General features: G+C 34.8%; 3 protein-coding genes across 3 annotated transcripts; 1 reads left to right on the top strand and 2 right to left on the bottom strand.

The window, feature by feature from the left end:
• Nucleotides 1–4,034: 4,034 nt before the first annotated feature.
• Nucleotides 4,035–5,739, bottom strand: LOC129804035 (acyl-CoA Delta-9 desaturase-like). The gene is made up of 3 exons (XM_055851014.1): nucleotides 5,406–5,739; nucleotides 5,007–5,343; nucleotides 4,035–4,935 (listed from the first exon to the last, which is right to left on the bottom strand). Exons 1-3 carry the CDS (start codon nucleotides 5,665–5,667, stop codon nucleotides 4,458–4,460), a joined length of 1,077 nt encoding a protein of 358 aa, XP_055706989.1. The 5' UTR covers nucleotides 5,668–5,739; the 3' UTR covers nucleotides 4,035–4,457.
• A 5,261-nt stretch (nucleotides 5,740–11,000) lies between these two features.
• LOC129804036 (acyl-CoA Delta-9 desaturase-like) lies at nucleotides 11,001–12,577 on the bottom strand. The gene is made up of 3 exons (XM_055851016.1): nucleotides 12,373–12,577; nucleotides 11,974–12,310; nucleotides 11,001–11,901 (listed from the first exon to the last, which is right to left on the bottom strand). Exons 1-3 carry the CDS (start codon nucleotides 12,410–12,412, stop codon nucleotides 11,424–11,426), a joined length of 855 nt encoding a protein of 284 aa, XP_055706991.1. The 5' UTR covers nucleotides 12,413–12,577; the 3' UTR covers nucleotides 11,001–11,423.
• Nucleotides 12,578–19,077: 6,500 nt separating this feature from the next.
• LOC129804037 (acyl-CoA Delta-9 desaturase-like) lies at nucleotides 19,078–20,663 on the top strand. Its single transcript, XM_055851017.1, has 3 exons — nucleotides 19,078–19,430; nucleotides 19,516–19,852; nucleotides 19,915–20,663. The coding sequence occupies exons 1-3, from the start codon at nucleotides 19,166–19,168 to the stop codon at nucleotides 20,489–20,491; spliced, it is 1,179 nt and encodes a 392-aa protein (XP_055706992.1). The 5' UTR covers nucleotides 19,078–19,165; the 3' UTR covers nucleotides 20,492–20,663.
• The last annotated feature ends 1,848 nt before the right edge of the window (nucleotides 20,664–22,511 follow it).

Genomic DNA, 22,511 nt, shown 5'->3' with positions numbered 1-22,511 from the left:
GTACACATTTTAGATAAGTAAAAAAACTGCGAGCAAAAATACTAATTTCTTAAAAATCACCAATCGAATGATACAAAAACACGAAATTTTGGTCGACACTCTGTTTAAAGTTTTCACTTCACTTTTCTCTACTTGTAACACGGCGTCGCAGAATTCTTTATTTTATATAAACACCGTGATATCACTAAGAATAACTCTATAGAATTTTGCAAACTTCAGTGAAAAATTTTTCCATCTCTTCTGACACATCTTGTCTGGAAAGTCTGGAATGTAGAAAAAATCTACAGAATATCTACAGAAATTCATCTAGAGATTCGTCAGAAAATCTGCCGAAATATTCTGACGAATTTTGTCCCAAGCCCAAATAAAATTCGTAAGAATATCTACAGAATTTATCTGCAGATATTCTGTAGAGGTGTAGATTTTCTCTACAGAAATCTTAAAGATATCTGCAGATATTATTTGACGGGGAGTAGACGTTTTTGAATATTGTCTTCAGCTTGCAGTAGAGTCTCGCTATAGTCCATACTGTAGACTCTCACTCAATCGGCTCTTTCTCAATCGGGCGACAAATCTTGTTGACAGTTTTCACGCTTAATTATGAAGCTAATTTTCTCAAATTCGCTGTAGTTCTTCCTATTTTATCGTGATTCTTTATAATTGAGCGCTTTTTGTGGAATTTACAAAGGCTTTGACGCTAAATTCTATCGCTAAACCGGATGACATTTTGCCCCATATTGCCGATTGAGAGAGAGTCTACTGTATTTGGTTTCAAATTTGACACTTGGGTCGCACTATATACAGTAGAGTCTCGCTATAAGCCATCGCTCTATAGTCCACAATTTATCGACCGTTGATTTTAAAACACTGATTTTAAGTTAGGTTATGTTTTTTAGTATGCGACATGCATAATTATTTTAATATTTTTGGCAAACTTTATTAAGTAGTTGTGATAATTGTGATCCACAATGAAGAGAGCGAGGACAAGTACCACAATCGCAAAGAAAGTGGAAGCCGTCGAGCAATTTCAATACTAAAAGTCGTTGATAATTTTAAAAAATGACATGGACTGTAGTGCGACCCAAGTGTTAAATTTGAAACCAAATATGGACTATAGCGAGACTCTACTGTAGTCCATGTAATTTTTTAAAATTATCAACGATTTTTAGTATTGAAATTGCTCGACGGCTTCCACTTTCTTGCGATTGTGGTACTTGTCCTTGCTCTCTTCATTGTGGATCACAATTATCACAACTACTTAATAAAGTTTGCCAAAAATATTAAAATAATTTTGCATGTCGCATACTAAAAAACATAACCTAACTTAAAATCAGTGTTTTGAAATCAACGGTCGATAAATTGTGGACTATAGAGCGATGGCCTATAGCGAGACTCTACTGTATTAAAATATATTTAGCATTTTTATTAGATTTTGTCGAATTAAGGGATGACCTTCCTCCTGGTGGTGACCAAGACTTGAAGACATGGAAGTCTCTCAATCGTTTGAGATGAGGCGTAGTGCGATCAAAAGAGAAACAGGCGACGATGGGGCTTCTCGGAATTAAGAATTGTTGGAAAAATTTGACTTAGGATTCGATTATTATGGACAAATTGTGGAAGTTAGTTCTTCTATAAAGTTGCAACAAATGAGGTAATTTCCCTTACTAGAAGGGAATCGAGAAGAGAGCATTCGTAGAGACAGCGAGACAGTCTTAGGAAAACTACGAAAGGATGAGCATCGGGCTCTGAGTTCTGGACCTCAGAACATGTATTTTGTCGCCTCAGGGTCCGGGACTGTTCCGAGACCACCCTGGACTGTTGATCCGTCTATCTCAGGTGTGGACTTTTGTCTGGAACAGAAATGGAAGGAGATCTGGAGTAGAGCCGCACCAGTCAATGGTCACTTGGTCCGGGATCCAACCTCTCGAGTTCCAGGCTTCGACTTGCGCCACCGCGAGTGGGCAATGTTAAACAAATTCCGCACTACGTAAGGAAGATGTGTCTATTAACTTCACAAATAGGGCATGGCTGATTCTCCAGAATGTGACTGCGGTAGTGCATTTCAAACGATGAACTACATCGTGAACGACTGTCCAAGGCGAGGCTTTGTGGGTGGACTTGGTAGTCTGGACCGTTTACCTCAAGTGGCCCACCATTACTTAAGAAACTTAGATTTAAATCTATGACAACTCAGAAAGGCTATTTGTTCCTATGTCTTGTAATCTTGTCTTTTATTAATTTATTTGTTTTTTCCTGTCATACGAAAGAAGAGGACCCGTAACAACAAAATGACCTTTTAAATTCAGAAAAAGCAATAAAGTTTGTTACTATTTAGGATTGTGTAACGCGGGAACTGGACTAAACCTCTAGTTTGACCGCTTTATGACGTGGATGAATCAAATTCAGGATCTTGCCTCGGAGCGTCTTGGGATTAACGCCTTCTTGAAGTGGCTGAGGATCGACTGTCGTAGGCTTCTAACCTAGATGTCCTAAGCCCCCGACCACAAAAGGGATTAGTGGTTGAAAATAAAGATGATGATGATCAGGGTCGTGCCTTTACATAGCAAAACATATTTTTTACATTTTACATGTAAAAAATATGTAAAAATGTAAAAAACATGTAAAATGTTAAATAGGAAAATTAAGCATTTTTGAATCTTTTAAACATTTCCTGTAAGAAATATCAATATTGAATTTGCTTACGAGGAATATTAAGAAAACATTCTTAGGAAAGTCATGAACAAAATTTTGTTATGAAAACCCTTGTACAAAAATTAACAAAATACAAATTAATAAATTAATAAAAAATTATTGGAAACATCTTATATATTATATAAATATAATATATTTATATAATATATTAAATTAAAAAGAAATTATATAAATTTTTCGAAAATCGAGCTTTCTATTATAGCGGTTTTAATGAAAATCGTCAAAATATGAGATGGTTTGGTCTGCAAAGTTGTAATTGAGCGAAAACTTTCCGTAACATTAGAGATCATCAAACACTTTACAATTAATCTGAGAGAGTTATGTGAATTTAAAGTCTCTGTTTGATCCTTTATAGCTTGGATGGCTTGGATCAAGGTCGGTAGGAGTCGATTACCTCGTCGATTTTTTTCTTTTCAATAAAAAGTTTTAAGTCTCAGATATTGCATACTTTGAGTCCGATCTGTACCGTTTGGGTTGAATTATAGGGTGAAAGGAACACCCATTGACATTTCAGGAACTCGTGTCAGGACCTATTGACACCCTACTCTGTACCATTTGGAATATGAAATTTGAACACTTATTAATATCGAAAAACGTAGATTAACACTAAACCTACCGACCGCTTCTGGTCGTTTTTCGGTCAAATGACAAACCGCGGTAGGGTAGGATGCTCAACAAATGTGACTTAGGAAAGAGTAAAACATTAAAATTTAAAAACTTAAAAATATATTACATGCATATTTTAAGAAATTCATAAAGTTTGATAGTGACATTGCACCGTTTAAAAATGTGTTAATTTTAAACCGGTCAATTTGAACGGGTCTTGGTAGGTTTAGTGTTAAGTAAAAAACGCCGTATTACTTACATTTGATTAGATGCATTAAATAAATTTCAACATTTTGACAAAAGTGTCAATAGGGGTTCCCTATCGAAGAGGTGTTCATTCGACCCTACATATTTTATATGAAGGAGGTTTTAGGATAGATCGTACATTAATCAACTTCTAGCCGTCCAGTCACACTTGATCTTTTCTACAAACCATTTCGCAATATATGTTTCAGGTCTCAAGTTAAAGTTTGGTGCTTTATTGGGAAAATAAATTTATAGATAAAATCTATTGTAATTCTCCCGGTTACTATAGAAAGATATGAAAGGGCATTACGACGTAGGAAAAACAAATCCGAAGTACCAATTGATTCTTATTAATAAAATTTTAACTTTTTAATCAGCAACCTAACTCTATACTAAACTGAATCCATTTTACTTTGCCTGCATCTAAGACGGTTTCAGATGAAACGAGAAACTCTTGGTTTCAAATAAAATTTTTGTTGATCCAGTTTAATTTTTATTGCTCATTTGTACAATAGTGTCTTAATTACATATATTTTATGTTTCACAAATTTGGTTCATTCTGTTTTTTTTTAGTATCATGAAAAACATAAGGTCTAGTAATTCTAATTGGTTAGGATTGAGGTTTCGAGGAATAACTGGGATTAGCTGGACTCTTCCATAGGTTTTTCCAGGTCTCATACCCATCAAAATTGTCAGGATCACCGTACTTATGATGGGAATTGTCTCCTGTTGGTTCTGCACGATTCTTGATGGATTATTCTGTGGCTGATTTCAAGTCATACACCCGGTCCCTCTGAGTACAGTAGTCAATAACTGTTGCTACTACATTGTATGGTTGCCCATATTCTGATGTCCTATAATCCCAATTATCCCATGCTACTCGTCTATGAGTTCTATAAGTTTTTCCTGGTCTCACACTCATCATAATTATTAGAGCCGCCGTACTTATAATGGGAGTTATCTCCTTTTCGTTGGACACGATTCTTAACGGATTCTTCCGTGGGTGATCTTAAGTCATACGCCCAACCCTTTTTAGCACAATATTCAATTAAGGTTTGTACAATACCATTCTGTGGCCCAAACTCTGATGCTCTGTAGTCCCAAGGGAAGGCATGATGGTAGTTATGATAACCTTCGCCGAATGAAAAGGCACTTACATAGTCATTTTGAACCGCAAGAACGGTTTTGTCATACGGACGTGTTCCGTACATGTGGGTCACGCTGTTTACGCACCACGTGCAATTAAGAACTATAACTGTTCTGGTGACGTAACAAACGAGAAATGATTTTATGAGGTCTTCATTCCATAGCAGGACCGGGATTATGGTAGGAATCACAATGGATACTAATCCGTAAATTGGTATTAAGTATCTATAAAGCAAGGAAAACAAAAAAAGCTTGAAAAAAATGTTTGATCACATACATGGTTTATGAAAACTCACTTCTTTTGGAACATGATCCAGGAATCTGCCTCGAGATCCGACATATCGATCCCTTTGCCTAGTTCGATCACCTTAGGATGCTTCTTGGACATAAGCCAGCCTACGTGGGAAAAGAAGAATCCTCTGCTGGCATTGTGAGGATCAGCATCTGTATCTGAGTACTTATGATGTTGCCTATGATCCCTAGCCCATTCCCATAATGGATTTTGTCCATTGAGAACAAATAGAATCATAAGGATACGTCTTAGAGGTGGTTTGGCTTTGAAGGAACGATGAGTGAAGAGTCTGTGAGCTCCCATCGTGATTCCAATTCCACCGATCACGCCCAAAAAAATATCTGAATTTTAATGAATTAAATGGCAAATCTTTTTAAGGATAATCAATCACTTAAACACTCACTGTAGATATTTGTTAGAATGCTTACACTCAAAGTAAGCATCTCAATCAGACCAATAAATCCGAGAATGTGTAAGATTAAGAAGACAACTACATTTGACCACACAATTTTACGTTTGAAATTGAAATCTGTACCAAGATCCTGAACACTTGATACATCCCCATTTGGACTTGAAATTTCATCTTCAGGGAGAGCATTAGATAAGTCCGTCGGAATTTCTTTAGATTTTATTTCACTTTCTTTAGAATTTGGTCTTTTAGTCATTTTTGTTGCAAGAGAATATTCAACAAGTTATCCTCAAAATCAACCGTCTCTTGTGGCACTTCACACAAAACTGATTCAATATGTTACTAATTATCAACTAGTTTGAATGAGATATGTTTATTTTTAAGGAGTTGATTAATGTTGGCAAACGGTGTGTCACAAATAATTTGCGACACCTCGTACGATCCATTGGTGTTGCACGACGCGTCGCAAAATTCAAAAATTTTAATTACAATTAAAAAAAAATATTGTAAAATTATTTAGAGGTGTTATGATAAAAATTTGATTGTCAGAACTATTCAGAACAATTGTCGTGTCCTGGAATGTACTACCGGATATCAAAAAAAACTTGTTCAGAAAGCTCATTATCAGTCGATCGAGGAACTTCTGCTACCTTTCCACACAGTGAGTTTGTCCCCCAAATATGGCCGCGAGATTTCACGTGAGAAATTCACAGCTTTTAGATTACTTATTCTAAGTATTTCGTAAAACTTTCACAAAAAGTGTCATGTGAATCACCAAAGCTTTCAACTCGGACACCAAGCCTTCCTCAGTGGTCAAATCTAGAATTTTCTTGCTTTGTCAATTGGTTTTGGCGTTTCACAGGCATGGGGATTTGGGGCTCTGCACTTTTAATTCTAGATGTTTCCCTCAATTATAGCTTTTAAAGATTTTTCTTGCAGTGCCCCAAATCCCAAGCCCTGTGAAACCTCAGACCAAATTGACAAAGCAAGAAAATTCTAGATTTGACCACTGAGGAAGGCTTGGTGTCCGAGTCGAAAGCTTTGGGAAGAATCGTATTTTTCTATAAGACATGATAATTGTTCACGGGAGAAGCAACTACTCTGCAGGGAAGGCGCTCCTGAGCGGTCTACACACGGACTTAGCAGATTCTTCCAACATAGGATACACAACTATATAACGTACAAACAAGATTACATTGTAACAGAAATCCCGATACGATTAAAAATAAATGGTTCTGTCTCCCAACTGGATTTTACGATTTTACCTATTTTTCTCATAACATCTCTAAATAATTTCAGACATTTTTTTCTTGATTATGCACATTTACAGTATCTGGAGACTATCTCTTCGGATTTATAAAGAATTTTTTAAGAGGGGAAAAATATGTTACAAAATAATTTACGACACTACACGCTTGCGACACGTCGTAGCGACATGTCGTGTCGTCTTGCCAACACTGACTAATATTAGTGTTTGATTAAAAAAAGTGTTTATTTTATTTTTGTACTTGAAAATCGCTTGTTCATCTGTAGAAATGTTTACTTTTTAGTTTATCTAATAGGATTGTATTGACTACCTAATGATAATTGATTGGTACTCATAACACATTGAAATTTGAATAGTAAATATATTCACCGCTGTGTCTTTAGATTTAAGAATAGGGGGAAGTGGGGCACCTTTGAAAGTGGGGCACCGTTGAAATTGGGAATTTTCTCCTATGTTTATGTGGAACTGACAATGAGCCGTATCATAATCCAATTTAGCTTCTCAGTCTAGTCGTGCAGCTAAATTATATCAGGATAAGGCTCAATTTTATTTAAAAATATGTGAAAAATCCCAATCTCAAAGGTGCCCCACCTCCCCCTACCTGTAGTTGACAACTGAACTTAAACTAAAAATGTCTCCTTTTATTTCAATTGATTTCGTCTATACATTATGAGCATGTCATATGATGTTAGGGGGAAATGCGACACCTTTGAATGTAAGGCAACTTTAAAATCGGAATTTCTCATCTAATTTTAAATACAATTAAGCCATATCATAATATAATTTAGCAGCAGAAACAGATTGAGATTAAATTACATTATAATATGGCTCAGATGCATTTCAACATAGGTGAAAAATTCCAATTTCAAAGTTGCCATACATACATTCAAAGGTGCCCCACCTCCCGCTATTCCTTAAAAAATGATTATTTTTGTAAACACATGAATAAGATGCAAATCTTATAAAAAAAATGTGTAAGAGAGATATAGTAATAAAATGAAATAAAGCAAAGAACCATTTTTATCATGAAACACTTTTCAGTGGAATAGCCCTATTAACCAGTGTCAACGTGTCAACCGATCCCTGACTAATTTTTTATCTTTCTAGACTTTTTTAGTTCTTAATTTCCATCAGGTTTTACTTTTTCTTAATATTTACTATATTTAATTGAAAGTTTAATTGCAAGTTCTCAGTTAATGTTTAAATTTAATTAATTTTCTTCCCTCTTGCACATTTCCTGTATTTATCTGAAACAATAATCTGACGAGCAGTACCGTCAAATCATACAATTTTGTGCCACTTTTTCAAGTTTTTCTTGAATATTTCCTAAATTAGTTGAGATATTTGAATGACATTTTTATTCAACATAACTACTCATTTCTAGAATATAGCCCCGTGGTAGAAAAAAATCCAGGCATCTTTGGATAAAAAGAAAATTTCTTGTATGTGGCACAAAGTTGTAAGCGAAAATTGTGAAACTTTGTGCCACCCTCTTTTTATCAATATGTTAAGTTTCACAATTTTGGCTTCAAATCATCACTATATATATATGTATATATATTCACAATCAAACAATACATAAAACAAATTTTAATTTTATTTTCCTTGAATTTAATTTAATTAATTATTGTTTATAAATTTTTTTTTAGGTCGATTCAAGTAACATCGAGAGGCTAGAGCGACCCATCGTTAGAAAGGTCTCAGCATTGGCTACAACATACTAAATTTTCGTCGAAATTGGAAACGTTTCGGAATTCCGAAAATCAATTTTTCGATTATAGCATCCCTCGCTGTCGTCGCCCGAAATTTGTAGTGTTCCCAGGAATTGTATATGTTTATAATACCTTTAATTTACACCATCAATGATCAAATTCTAACAACTAGAACGGCTCAAAATAAATATTCTTTTAAATGAATATAAGAAGTCGCAAAATTTATTCTTTATGCCCAATATCTCTGATCAGGGGGGTTGGATGGGGTCAAATTTTTCTTGTTTGAAAGAAATGAGTCCCATAGATATTACTAAACACTAAAATTTTAACGATATCGATTATATAGAGGTCAAATTATCGAGAAAATTAGTGGCACAAAGTTGTACTGTGTTTTCCCCATTTTGAGATTAACACTTCACTACAAGAAAAGGGGACAATCTATGAAATCGCCGATTTAGCTATTTTATCCTCAATAGTAAAGGAATGCAACAAGATACATGGAATAAATTACAAGCTTTTTGCTATGCGTGTCCTAGAGGACACTTTTCTAGATTTGGAAAAATGAAGAAACAGCACAGATAATGATGGAATTCTTACCAACCTTTGGTAACAAGCATAGAAAAGGGAATATTCATAATCATTTTGCGTATGTTAGAGCTACCTTGCAGAATTTTTGGAGAGCTTTCCCGCAACTACCAATTCCGCTAGAGAGCTTTTCATGTCTAAAAATAGGGTGGCACAAAGTTGTACCTTTTGGCACAAAGTTGTATGATTTCACGGTATATAATAATTATATTTCAACCGAATAAAATATAAAGACCAGTAAGAACAAATACACAAAATGTAAAACTGATTGGTAAATAGCACATACGTGTCATAGAAATCAAAACACGAAAAAAAGATATTTCGTAAAATGAATCGTAATTATATGTGAATTCCCTCTGGGGACCACCGAATTGACGAGCAGTTGTTCTTCTTTTACAAACAATTGTTCGTACAATTTATTTGCAATAAAGAAAATGCTTGTATAAGAAACGAAAAAAAATGCTCAAGTGATCATGTTAGGAACAATGTTTGTGAAAAATATAGATTAAATAAATAAAATAACTAAAAAATAAATAAAAACAAAACATAACAAATAACATATTCAATAAAAATATCTGGAAACTCGAAAAAGTTAATTTTTGTCAGTACCGATCAAAATGAATTCGAACCTTAAAAAAACGTTAGTAAGACTATTACCGAGGACACTATAGCACTTTCAAATAAATTAAACCTTTATTATCGCTGCAAATGCGATTTTTGTGATAATATCCTGCTATGACTCTTAAACGTTAGAAATTTAAAGCTAAAACATGATGGAGAATTAACAAAATACGAATTAATAAATTCAAAAAAAAAAAAATATTGGAAACATCTAATTTTCGAAATTATATAAATTTTTCGAAAATCGAGGTTTCTATTATAGCAGTTTTAACGCAAATCGTCAAAACATGAGATGGTTTGGTCTGCAAAGTTGTAATTGAGCGAAAACTTTCAGTAACATTAGAGATTATCAAACACTTTACAATTAATCTGAGAGAGTTATGTGAATTTAAAGTCTCTGTTTGATCCTTTATAGCTTGGATGGCTTGGATCAAGGTCGGTAGGAGTCGATTACCTCGTCGATTTTTTTCTTTTCAATAAAAAGTTTTAAGTCTCAGATATTGCATACTTTGAGTCCGATCTGTACCGTTTGGGTTGAATTATAGGGTGAAAGGAACACCCATTGACATTTCAGGAACTCGTGTCAGGACCTATTGACACCCTACTCTGTACCATTTGGAATATGAAATTTGAACACTTATTAATATCGAAAAACGTAGATTAACACTAAACCTACCGACCGCTTCTGGTCGTTTTTCGGTCAAATGACAAACCGCGGTAGGGTAGGATGCTCAACAAATGTGACTTAGGAAAGAGTAAAACATTAAAATTTAAAAACTTAAAAATATATTACATGCATATTTTAAGAAATTCATAAAGTTTGATAGTGACATTGCACCGTTTAAAAATGTGTTAATTTTAAACCGGTCAATTTGAACGGGTCTTGGTAGGTTTAGTGTTAAGTAAAAAACGCCATATTTCTTACATTTGATTAGATACATTAAATAAATTTCAACATTTTGACAAAAGTGTCAATAAGGGTTCCCTGTCGAAGAGGTGTTGATTCGACCCTACATATTTTGTATGAAGGATGTTTTAGGATAGATCGTACATAATCAACATCTAGCCGTCCATCGACACTTGATCTGTTCTACAAACGATTTTTCAATCTCTGTTTCCGGTCTCAAGTTAAAGTTTGGTGCTTAATTGGAAAAATAACTTTATAGATAAAATCTATTGTAATTCTCCCGGTTACTATAAAAAGATGTAAAAGGGTATTATGCACTACATATAAATATATGAGGTAGGAAAAACAAATCCGAAGTACTAATTGATTTTTGTTAATAAAATTTTAACTTTTTAATCAGCAACAAACCTAAATCTACTAAAAACTGAATCCAATTTACTTCGCCTGCATTTATGACGTTTTTAGCTGGAACGAAAAACTTTTGGTTTCAAATAGAATTTTTGTTGATCCAGTTTAATTTTTATTGCTCATTTGTACAATAGTGTCTTAATTACATATATTTTATGTTTCACAAATTAGGTTCATTCTGTTTTTTAGTATCATGAAAAACATAAGGTCTAGTAATTCTAATTGGTTCGGATTGAAGTTTTGAGGAATAACTGGTATTAGCTGGACTCTTCCATAGGTTCTTTCAAGTATCATACCCACCAAAATTGTCAGGATCACCGTACTTATGATGGGAATTGTCTCCCTTTCGTTCTACACGATTTTTGATGGATTATTCTGTGGCTGATTTCAAGTCATAACCCCTGGTCCCTCTTAGCACAGTAGTCAATAACACTGTTGCTACTACATTGTATGGTTGCCCATATTCTGATGTCCTATAATCCCAATTATCCCATGCTACTCGTCTATGAGTTCTATAAGTTTTTCCTGGTCTCACACTCATCATAATTATTAGAGCCGCCGTACTTATAATGGGAGTTATCTCCTTTTCGTTGGACACGATTCTTAACGGATTCTTCCGTGGGTGATCTTAAGTCATACGCCCAACCCTTCTTAGCGCAATATTCAATTAAGGTTTGTACAATACCATTCTGTGGCCCAAACTCTGATGTTCTGTAGTCCCAAGGGAAGGCATGATGGTAGTTATGATAACCTTCGCCGAATGAAAAGGCACTTACATAGTCATTTTGAACCGCAAGAACGGTTTTGTCATACGGACGTGTTCCGTACATGTGGGTCACGCTGTTTACGCACCACGTGCAATTAAGAACTATAACTGTTCTGGTGACGTAACAAACGAGAAATGATTTTATGAGGTCTTCATTCCATAGCATGACCGGGATTATGGTAGGAATCACAATGGATACTAATCCGTAAATTGGTATTAAGTATCTATAAAGCAAGGAAAACAAAAAAAATGCTTGAAAAAATGTTTGATCACCTACATGGTTTATGAGAACTCACTTCTTTTGGAACATGATCCATGAATCTGCTTCGATATCCGACATATCGATCCCTTTACCTATTTCGATCACCTTAGGATGCTTCTTGGACATAAGCCAGCCTACATGAGAAAAGAAGAATCCTCTGCTGGCGTTGTGAGGATCAGCATCTGTATCTGAGTACTTATGATGTTGCCTATGATCTCTGACCCATTCCCATAATGAATTTTGTCCATTGAGAACAAATAGAATCATAAGGATACGTCTTAGAGGTGGTTTGGCTTTGAAGGAACGATGAGTGAAGAGTCTGTGAGCTCCCATCGTGATTCCAATTCCACCGATCACGCCCAAAAAAATATCTGAATTTTAATGAATTAAATGGCAAATCTTTTTAAGGATAATCAATCACTTAAACACTCACTGTAGATATTTGTTAGAATGCTTACACCCAAAGTAAGCATCTCAATCAGACCAATAAATCCGAGAATGTGTAAGATTAAGAAGACAACTACATTTGACCACACAATTTTACGTTTGAAATTGAAATCTGTACCAAGATCCTGAACACTTGATACATCCCCATTTGGACTTGAAATTTCATCTTCAGGGAGAGCATTAGCTAAGTCCGTCGGAATTTCTTTAGATTTCATTTCACTTTCTTTAGAATTCGGTCTTTTAGTCATTTTTGTTGCAAGAGAATATTCAACAAGTTATCCTCAAAATCAACCGTCTCTTGTGGCACTTCACACTAAACTGATCCGATTTTACTAACTATTAACAGGTTTTAATTAGACGTATTTATTTTTAAGGAGTTCACCCCTTCTTCCTCAAAGTCATTAAAAGATCTGCAAGATAATAATAAGCTTCTTTGCCGATAGTGTGATTCTTTGGTACAAAAACTACACGTTACGAGCTTTATTTTTACTTAAATGTCCGTTGTTTAATAAAAATTTGCAGCTTGATTCTCTAATCAAAACTTCACTTAATTATAGAAGAGAATATCCAGCAAACAATGAAGATTATACGAATGTTAATGTATCATCTGAGGAAATATATTGCTCTCTTTAGTATTAATAAAATAGCAATAAACGTGTATCGGTATCAGACAATTCGAGGCTATAAGTAAAATTTTAGATTGAGATTAAGGTTGTTCATTTCATGGCGACTGTTTATTTAATTAAGAATTCAAATTAAAATTAATTTTATTATGCTTATTGACAATGGTACAAAAATATCCAAATAGACTTAGGCTAATACTCGAGAATATCTAACACATAAATTTGGCAGTAAAAGATTATGGAAGGGAAGTTTATGCGAAAATATATACATAATTTTGGTAGCTAAGGAAGAGGCGCGTGAGACGAAAAAGGAGAAAAAACGTCTCGAATTAGTATCTATTTTCTGGAAGAGGTGGGAGGGGGTTGTGAAGAGCGTAAGACGATATCTCTTATAGTTTGACTTCTAGCCCGGTTATAAAGTTTCGTTCAAAAAATAAAAAAAAGAAAGAAAGATAAAGCAATTATGAGTGCTTTACTGACTCATTACCGATAAGAACTGATGTATCTGATTTGAAAATTTTGAAATCTTTCCAAAAAATCCGAATTTAAAAATTTTAAAATGTTGTTGCAGAGATCGAAAACTCCCCATTTGAACGGATAGCTCTCTACAATATCAAATGGACAGTAGTGTAAAAACATTTTTCTGGCGATTTATAGAGAATAAAATAACTTACTGAAAAAAATGTTGTTTTTCTTTAACACGCTAGGTTTATAAAGGGACAGATAATCCTAACCGGCTTATGTAGGTGAGATTCTTAACGTGAGCTAACTCGGAGTGCATGCAAATTCGATTTGGAGCTGAAGTTGGGAGACGCCATTCAGTTATCTTGAATCAAATTCGTGAAATTATACAAATTTTGTATTTAAACCAAAATATCAAGGATTTGGATGAACTGACAGAAAAGTGTTATATGGGTGAAATGTAGATCAGAATGTTCTCTATAATTTTTCCATAGAACATGATCTCATCGATTACTCAGAAGCCAAGATAAGCGAGGTTTTTTGTTTCTTAACTCGTTTTGTCATCCAGAGTGCCCCAAAAGTAGTCATTTGTTGAACTTCAACTATATCAAAGAATTGTTGTATTTTGCGGGACTTTCCATTTAAACCCCTATTTTAAGTGTCTTGGTGGAGTAGAGGCAGTCAAATTGGCATCTGAGTAATTTCAAAGCGTTATTATGGGAAAAATCAATTTTTTCACACTTAAACGGCAAAGTCGGAGTGATAGCGTAGTCTGAGTGGAAAATGATGTATGGACGAAATGTAGAGACAAATGTGCTCTACAATTATGTTGAAGTAATCATCAAAATCGGTTCAGCGACAGTCGAGATAATTGAGGTTATGTGATATTGAAATTGGTTTTTCGACTGTGGCGCCCCTGGTGTTGGTCCCACGAAGTTCAAATATTCTAGAAAGTTGTAGCATTTGGTGAGATCTTTCGTTTAAGCCCTCATTCATCAAAATCGGTCACATAGAACCGGAGATATGATTTTTTGAATTTCGTGAACTTTGACCCCTCATATCTCCGGTTCTATTGAAACCACAGCGCGCATACGCACCATTTTGGAAACGTCCTAGACTGGACTACAACATACTAAAATTTCATTAACTTGCACAATGCCGTTTTTGAGAAAAGTGACTTTGAATTTCGATGAATTTTGACGCTATCACAGCGCCACCTATGGTGACTTTTTGAACTTCCATCTGAAAGTTCTCATCGAGACGAAACCAAAAAGGTAAAATTTAGGTCGCTATGTTAATTAGAACCGGAGATAGAGGCCGGTCAATGTTCGAACTTTGACCCCTTATAGCTCGGGTCAGGGGTTTTAGATCGACTTAAGGTTTTTTTTGTTTGATAGGTATAATCAACGGCTACAACATACTAAATTTTCAGCCCGATGCACAATGGAATTTTTGAGTTATTTAACTTTTAAGATTTAAAAATTTTCTTTTTAAAAAAAGCGCCCCTAGCGGTGGTTTTATGAACTTGCGATGTTAGAAGGGGAAGTGGCATTTCACGAGAGCTTTCCAAAAAGCCCTCACTTTTTAAATTCTGACAATTAGAACCGGAGTTATGGCCATTTTAAGAAATTTTTTTTGGACCCTTATAGCTCGGGTCAGGGGGGTCAGGGGACCTTAAGTTTGGTATTGATGGAAAGCTCTAAGGCCCAGCTATAACATACTAAAATTTGAGCCCGCTCGATGCCATAGGGGCGGAGCTATTGAGAAAACAAAAAAAGGGGGGTCTTCAAAATGGCGGAAGGAGGGGTGGGGGGTGGGGGGTCAATGCACCAAGTTGCAATTTTCACCCGATATATAACCTTTGCCGAAAACCGCAAGTCGATATCTTTTTTATTTTAGGAGCTATTAAGCTCCAAAGAGCGGCCGGCCGGCCGGCCGGGAACGTAAATTAGCCACATATATATTCGTGATCAGGAAGTGCTGAAACACATTTTGGCCAAATTTGAGGTCGATCGGACGACATGAAATTTTGTTAGGATTATAGTAGGTGAGATTGTTAAGAATCTCACCTAATAACTACGGATGACAACTTTTACTGCTCGAACTCTATCACGGAGCCATTGTAACTTATTGATTTGTGACCTCCCAAAAATTTCCACCATTCAGGATCATTAACACGATCTTCATTTTTTTAACTAATAAATTTTAAAACCAATTTTGGCCAATATTTTGAGTGATTTATAAATCGGTTCAAATCGGTTATGAACCGAATAACTAGTTATGTACAGATAAAAAAATATTGTTTAAAAATCAAGTTTATTAGGGGAGACTGGGACAAAATTTGTCAAAGCGGAAACTTAAATATTCACTATTTTCTAAAATAAAAGAGACTGAGGCTTGAAATTTTTAATATAGATAGCCTTCTTAAACTTTAGATGAACCTTCTTAAACTTACAAAGTTTCAAGGGATTCGAGAAAAAATTATGCAAAATAAAAAAAAAATGAAATTTTGAGCCCTATTTTAGGAATATTTGGTTTACAGAAAATATCAATACTGATTAACTTAATTTAATCACATTTTTCGTTAAGATAGAGAAAAATTATCTGCGCCAAAGTTGTAGAGGAATAAATTTCCTATAAAAATATGTGTATTTGATATTTTTAACGTTTGCGAGAGTAAAACGTCACAAATTATCCGAAGACTGACAAAATTTGCCCCAGCAATTTTGAGAATCTCCACAAAATCGACTTTTAGAAAATGATTCGAAAATTACATTTCTTTCGAGATAGACAAAAGTAGTCTTCTGAAAAGTTGTAGAGCAATAAATTTCCTATAAGAATATGCTCATTATAAAACGTTTAAGTTTTCTCAGAGCTTATGAAAGAATTATATATGCGTTTTGACAAGTTTTGCCCCAGTCTCCCCCTGAAGCTATTTTAGACTCAAAAGGCACTCAATGAGTCAAATGGTAGAGCACTCGCTCTATGATGCAAGTGTCCTGGGTTCGAATCCCCTTTAGGTCACCAGAAATTTTTTTCTGGCGTTAAAGGTGTTCGAATTGCATCCAGTGAGCTTCACTGCACTTAATTCAATTGAGCATGAGACTGACAACCCCATCCCTGTATGAGAAAAAATAATAATGCATGTCCCGAACTCGCCTTCCTCTATGGAACGTTGTGCCACCATTATTATTATTATTATTATTATTATTATTATTTTAGACCATCTTTTGACTTATTTATGACTCGGTTGAGAACTGGTAAACGGTAAATGATGCAAAAGTACTTGTGAGGTATAGCATCTGTGTCACAAGTTCGAGCATTTCACAAAGCTTAAACGCTTTGTCACCCCTTTTCACTTCCTTCAAATTTTATAATTTATTCAAATATTTAGTGAATAATTGTATTGTTTACCAGTCTTCCTGTTTTCTTATTAGTTTATTTAACAAAATGAATTATTTATTTGCTATTAATGCTGATTTTGAAATAATCAAAAAAAAGAAATTGTATTTCGGCACCCATGATCTGCGATCGTACCCTATCGATTATCAATTCGAACACTATTGAAAATCAATAAAAGAATCCAAATCCCAAATTTAGATTGCCGACTTCATCCCACCGTCTACTAATGTCAGATGATGTTGTATTCTTTTTCTTGCTCTTGTCTTAACTTTGATCTGTCATCTAAAGGACAGATCAAAGGACTAAAGAACAAAATTGCATTTATTTTCAATTTTTTTTAAATTTAAACTTAAATGGAGTTACTACTATTAACAGGTTTGAGAGGAATGAACATTTTATTAATTTAAATGAAATTTACGTAAGGTTTCCATTGTTATTGCAATAATTTTCCGGAATAATAACCTTTACCCCGGTATAACTATACGCCATAGGCGTGAATTTCATTATCAGCAAAAATTTTAAAAAAACGAGAAGCCTTCTTGTTTGTATTTTTTTGATTAATGAATTATTTATTCAGAACAGATATTCACTTTAAGAAATCACGACTTTTGTTACTGAACACATTTTTTTTTTAGAAAGTTTTTAAAGCTGTATCTCATTTCAATTTTAAACGTTTTTTTTTACTGTAAATCGATTTATTCTTAGCTTACGGCTTTCTTTATTCCTTGCTAACTGCTTAATTCTAAAATTAAACTTAAGGCTTGAAATCTTTAACTTGGCCTGTAAGGATGACGCGAATTCATCGTTCAAGATCTTTACTATAAATGGTATCAAACTTCTATAAGCCTGTAACACCATCAAGAGGACACAAACAGCCATTGACTATGTGTTTCTTCTTTAAACGGAACTCCGTACCCCTGTGCCTCTACGTTAGGTTAGCCCGAAATTAACCTTGAACTTAAATAATAAGATCTTCAATTTTGACACCTTAAGACTAAAACAGTACACTCAAAACTTTAACTTTTACCTATTTAAAATTTTAGGTGTAAGTCTATTGTTCTGAGTTCGAGTTCCAATCGATTTTATTTCAATCAAAGGTAATCCAAAAGACCACCATTTAAAGTATAATCTTAAAAAAAAATTTTAATGGCTTGCATAGCTTTGGGGAATCTTTTTCTATTTACGCTCTGAAAATGACCATACCATCGAAGTTTTGACCTCTCAACTCCTCGACTATTAGCTCCTGATGAACGTCTACGTTCTTAACCCTATCTCAACGACTAATTCCTTCAACCGCATCAAGATACCTGATCTCGGCAGCTGGTTCTCGCTATCTTATACTCTCGGTCGTAACCCAAATCTCATGATCATAGCTGAGAATAGGAATAAACCGAATGAACACAGCTTTGGAAACCGATAATTTAGCCGAACGACTAAGATCGGTCTTCCTCACCACGCTTCTGCCAAGCCTCTTGAGGGCCTCGATAGACCTGAGGATTAGCCGAGAGACGGCTTTGCGTAATTATATTAGAAATAATCGTCAAACTACATTTCTATCATTTTCCACTAAGTCGTCTCTCGGCTTAAGTCGTGTGTCTAGGGCATGACCGATTCGTGACGATAGTTCGGCGTCCATCCTACCATCACTCGTGAATAATACCCCGAGATACTTAAACTTCTCCACCTTTTCCAATGAGACTCCATTAACATGTAAAGTACATTCTACAGGCAGTCGAGTAATCATCATTACCTTCGATCAAGCCTCCGACTTATGATCGTTCACCTTCGTACCTGTTTCGGCACAAACATTTAGATAAAACATTTTCGGTAAGTAAAATATAAAAAACGGTTTGTCACTTTTTAATTTTCTCTTTTGCAATAATATTTCACTACTAAACACTGCTTCACTACTCACATTTATTCAGAAACATATAAAAAATTCAGTCATTACGAAGCTTGGGATCGTATGAATCATGGGCACTTTTTTCTAATTTTTATGAACTTTTCTCTCAAAATATTTAGAAACTTTCTCTTTTACAGAACTATTAAAATATAGTTACTCAAAAGCTGTAATATTTAATTTATGTGGTACAGAATCACAATGAACATAAAAATATATACCATTACATTAAAAATGTATAATGGTTCCGGCTAGAAATAGGTAGGTCTTTAAGAATAAATACTTCCAATAAAAGTATCTTGTAGTTCGCTCTATTGGATCAATCTTGAGTGAAGTGTTCAGTGGGAACATTACTTTTGGGGATACTTGTTGGATAATCTTTTGCACCCCAAATGACTGCAAGACCACATACTAAAGAAAGTGAAATAAAATCCGCGGAAATGCAGCCGGACTTGGCTGACACTCTGTCTGGACAAGATGAAATTTCAAATCGTAGTGGTGATGCATTTAGTGTTCAAGAATTTGGTACAGATTTCAAGTTCAAACATAAAATTGTTTGGGAAAATGCTTTGGCGTTTTTGGTCTTTCACATTGTGGGACTTATTGGTCTTGTAGAAGTACTTACCCTTCGTGTAAGCTTTCTAACAACTATCTACAGTGAGTGTTTCAGAGATGGGTTTATACTAAAAATTGTTCAAAATGTTTAACTTCAATTCAATTTTATGTTCAATTCACATTTTAGCTTACCTTGTGCTATGGATTGGGGGGATTGGACTGACAGTGGGAGGCCATAGATATTTCACTCATCGTACCTTCAAAGCAAATAAAATCATGAGGCGCGTTCTCATGTTTCTCTTTGTGCTGAACGGACAAAATTCATTGTGGGAATGGGTCAGAGATCATAGGCAACATCACAAGTATTCAGATACAGATGCTGATCCTCACAATGCCAGCAGAGGATTCTTCTTTTCTCACGTAGGCTGGCTTATGTCCAAGAAGCATCCTAAGGTGATCGAAATAGGTAAAGGGATCGATATGTCGGATATCGAAGCAGATTCATGGATCATGTTCCAAAAGAAGTGAGTTCTTAAGGTAGGTGATCAAAAAGTTATGCAAGTTAATTTATCTTTCTCTTCTTTAGGTATTTTCTACTGATTTACAGCTTAATATCTATTGTGGTTCCTACCATTATCCCAATCCTGTTGTGGAACGAGGATCCCATAAGATCCTTCATCGTTTGTTACGTCACCAGAACAACCATTGGGCTTAACTTCACGTGGTTCGTGAACAGCCTGGCCCATTTGTACGGAACACGTCCTTACGACAAAACCATCCTTCCCGTACAAAGTCGTTTTGTAAGCTTCTGTGTACTTGGCGAAGGCTGGCACAACTACCATCATGCCTTCCCTTGGGATTACAAAATATCAGAGTATGGACATCCACACAATTTTGCAGCAACAATTATTGAGTATTGCGCTAAGAAGGGTTGGGCGTATGACTTGAAATCAGCCACAGAAGAATCCATTAAGAATCGTGTTGAACGGACGGGAGACAATTCCCACGATAAGTATGGTGATCCTGACAATTATGATGGATGGTATACTTGGAAGGACTTATGGAAAAGCCCTTACAATCCTAGCTACTCGTCTAAACTTCAACCCGAACCAGTTAGAATTACTAGACCATACATTTTGCATGACACGGAAAAATCAGAATAATGTGTGATACATGAAATACGTTTACTTTTTACTTCGTTGTTAAACTTATTCTACGTGAATATGGGATTCGATTATCAACGGGTTTGTAATGTGATTTAATGAATAAAAAGTGCTTTTCCGGCCCCAGCTTATCACGAAGACTTGGGGTTCAAGCCGAAAGCTTTGGAATTAATTGATGTTTTATATGCCGTTTGCTTTTTCCCTGGTACTCATTGGTCCCCATATATATCAGAAAACGAATTGTTCTACAGTAAAAATGCATAGGGAAGACCGGGGAGGTTTGGGACACTTTTTCATGTTTTGACTTTGAGACACTATTCCAAAAAACCACGATAGTGTATAAGAATTTTATGCGGTCTATAGCATACTTATGGGTATTGACTTTATAAAAAGTACTCCATAGAACTTGGAAGACAACTGAGTTTTCTTGGAGAAGATAAAACATTTTACTTGACGCTTTGTCCCAAACCTCCCCGATGTGGGGCAGTATGGGACGTAAAAGGAGATGTTTGGGACGCATTTTTTCTCGCATAATTTGCATTATTGGAGCACGTTAATTAATTTTAAATAGCAAATTAAAAATATTTCTGATAGAAATAAAAATATTTCATCTTTTATTTACACTTAGAAATTAATATCAATTTTATTTGTACAGTAGAATCATTTATTGTCAATCATATTTAAAGTATTTTCTTCTTATTTTCCATCTACCTTTCTTTTCTTTTTTTTTATTCTAAATATTGCAATCCTGATTATCAAATTCCTCAGGCTAGTAGATTTTCTTGCAACTCTTAGTTTTGAACTCATTGATGGATTCCTGTTTGGTTTTACGACAACTGCATTGTACCTGTTTTCTCATTATTTCTCTATATTAGCTCTCACCTTGCCTTTTCTGGAGAACTTGTTCGAGAAATTTTCGAGAAAAATAGTTTTTAACTAGATTGGGCAAAGATCGAATATCCTCTGAGAAGGAATTATTGATTCCCAAAACAATGATGGTTTAATTGTCCCTGTAATTAGAGAAATCTGCTCCACTGGTAAAGTTTGCACAAGAGGGAGATTTTCATTAGAAACTGGGCATTACTCTTCATTTTGACAATAAACAATTGCACACTACCTACAATCTTGTCGAAAATCAACGTCCCATTCATCCCCTTTCAGGTGTCTCAAACATCCTCGCGTGTAATATTGGTATTTAAAACTTTTATGTAAAAAACAAGAGCGTATAATCTCTGAAGCTTTTATAAAAATATGTTCCCAGATTACACTGCTACCTAATGAGATAAAAAAGTTTTTATTATATATCACTGATACAAAATACAAAGAGGAAAACTAAGACGTCGAAATATACGATTTTTATCAATTACAAAAAAAAATGTTCATAGAATTAAAACAATAAAACTGAGGATATCCATTCTTTTAGTCAAGATACATCTTAATATTGCCTACGATACAGTAATAGTTAAATCCCATTTATTTCAAAAATTAATTGAAAAAATCGTCTTGTCCCACACTACCCCTGTCCCAAACCTCCCCGGTCTCCCCTACTATCAAGTGACTAATACTAGAGTTGAATTAACAAAAACGGTGTTTGATTTGTTTTTGTTCTTGAAAAGCGCTTGCTCATCTGTAAAGATATAAACTTCTTTTGGGTTATAGGACTATATCAACTACCTACTGATAATTAGTTGGTACTGATATAAAACGTTGAAATTAAAACAGTAAAAACTGAGTGTTATTGCTTTTCAATTAAGAATACCTGTAGGGGAATTCTGTAATTTTCTTGGCATTGTCACGCGTGAGTTCGAAACCTGACAATGCCACTCGAGCTTTTTTTGTCATGAGTTCGAAAATGCACTTCATCGAATTTTTAATGAAATCCCTTTACTTGATGATTTTATAAAAATACAGTACGTCTTGGTTGATTTGTTTAAGAAAATTCATTGTCATTTGAATTGCCAGAAATCTCCAATATGTGACTTCTGACAATGCCTTGAGCTGAAATGGCATTGTCACGGCT

The sequence above is a fragment of the Phlebotomus papatasi genome, chromosome 2 (genome assembly GCF_024763615.1).
Source record: "Phlebotomus papatasi isolate M1 chromosome 2, Ppap_2.1, whole genome shotgun sequence".
Classification (NCBI taxonomy): domain Eukaryota; kingdom Metazoa; phylum Arthropoda; class Insecta; order Diptera; family Psychodidae; genus Phlebotomus; species Phlebotomus papatasi.
This window is presented reverse-complemented; position numbering and strand designations above follow the sequence as displayed.

Excerpts from the sequence above, each read along its gene's own strand:
- LOC129804035 (XM_055851014.1), bottom strand. The coding sequence starts at position 5,667 with ATGACTAAAAGACCAAATTCTAAAGAAAGTGAAATAAAATCTAAAGAA. Across the intron at positions 5,344-5,405 it reads CATTCTAACAAATATCTACA|ATATTTTTTTGGGCGTGATC; the intron begins GTGAGTGTTTAA and ends ATTAAAATTCAG. Across the intron at positions 4,936-5,006 it reads TGGATCATGTTCCAAAAGAA|ATACTTAATACCAATTTACG; the intron begins GTGAGTTTTCAT and ends CTTGCTTTATAG.
- LOC129804037 (XM_055851017.1), top strand. The coding sequence starts at position 19,166 with ATGACTGCAAGACCACATACTAAAGAAAGTGAAATAAAATCCGCGGAA. Across the intron at positions 19,431-19,515 it reads CTTTCTAACAACTATCTACA|CTTACCTTGTGCTATGGATT; the intron begins GTGAGTGTTTCA and ends TTCACATTTTAG. Across the intron at positions 19,853-19,914 it reads TGGATCATGTTCCAAAAGAA|GTATTTTCTACTGATTTACA; the intron begins GTGAGTTCTTAA and ends TCTCTTCTTTAG.
- LOC129804036 (XM_055851016.1), bottom strand. The coding sequence starts at position 12,412 with ATGCTTACTTTGGGTGTAAGCATTCTAACAAATATCTACA. Across the intron at positions 12,311-12,372 it reads CATTCTAACAAATATCTACA|ATATTTTTTTGGGCGTGATC; the intron begins GTGAGTGTTTAA and ends ATTAAAATTCAG. Across the intron at positions 11,902-11,973 it reads TGGATCATGTTCCAAAAGAA|ATACTTAATACCAATTTACG; the intron begins GTGAGTTCTCAT and ends CTTGCTTTATAG.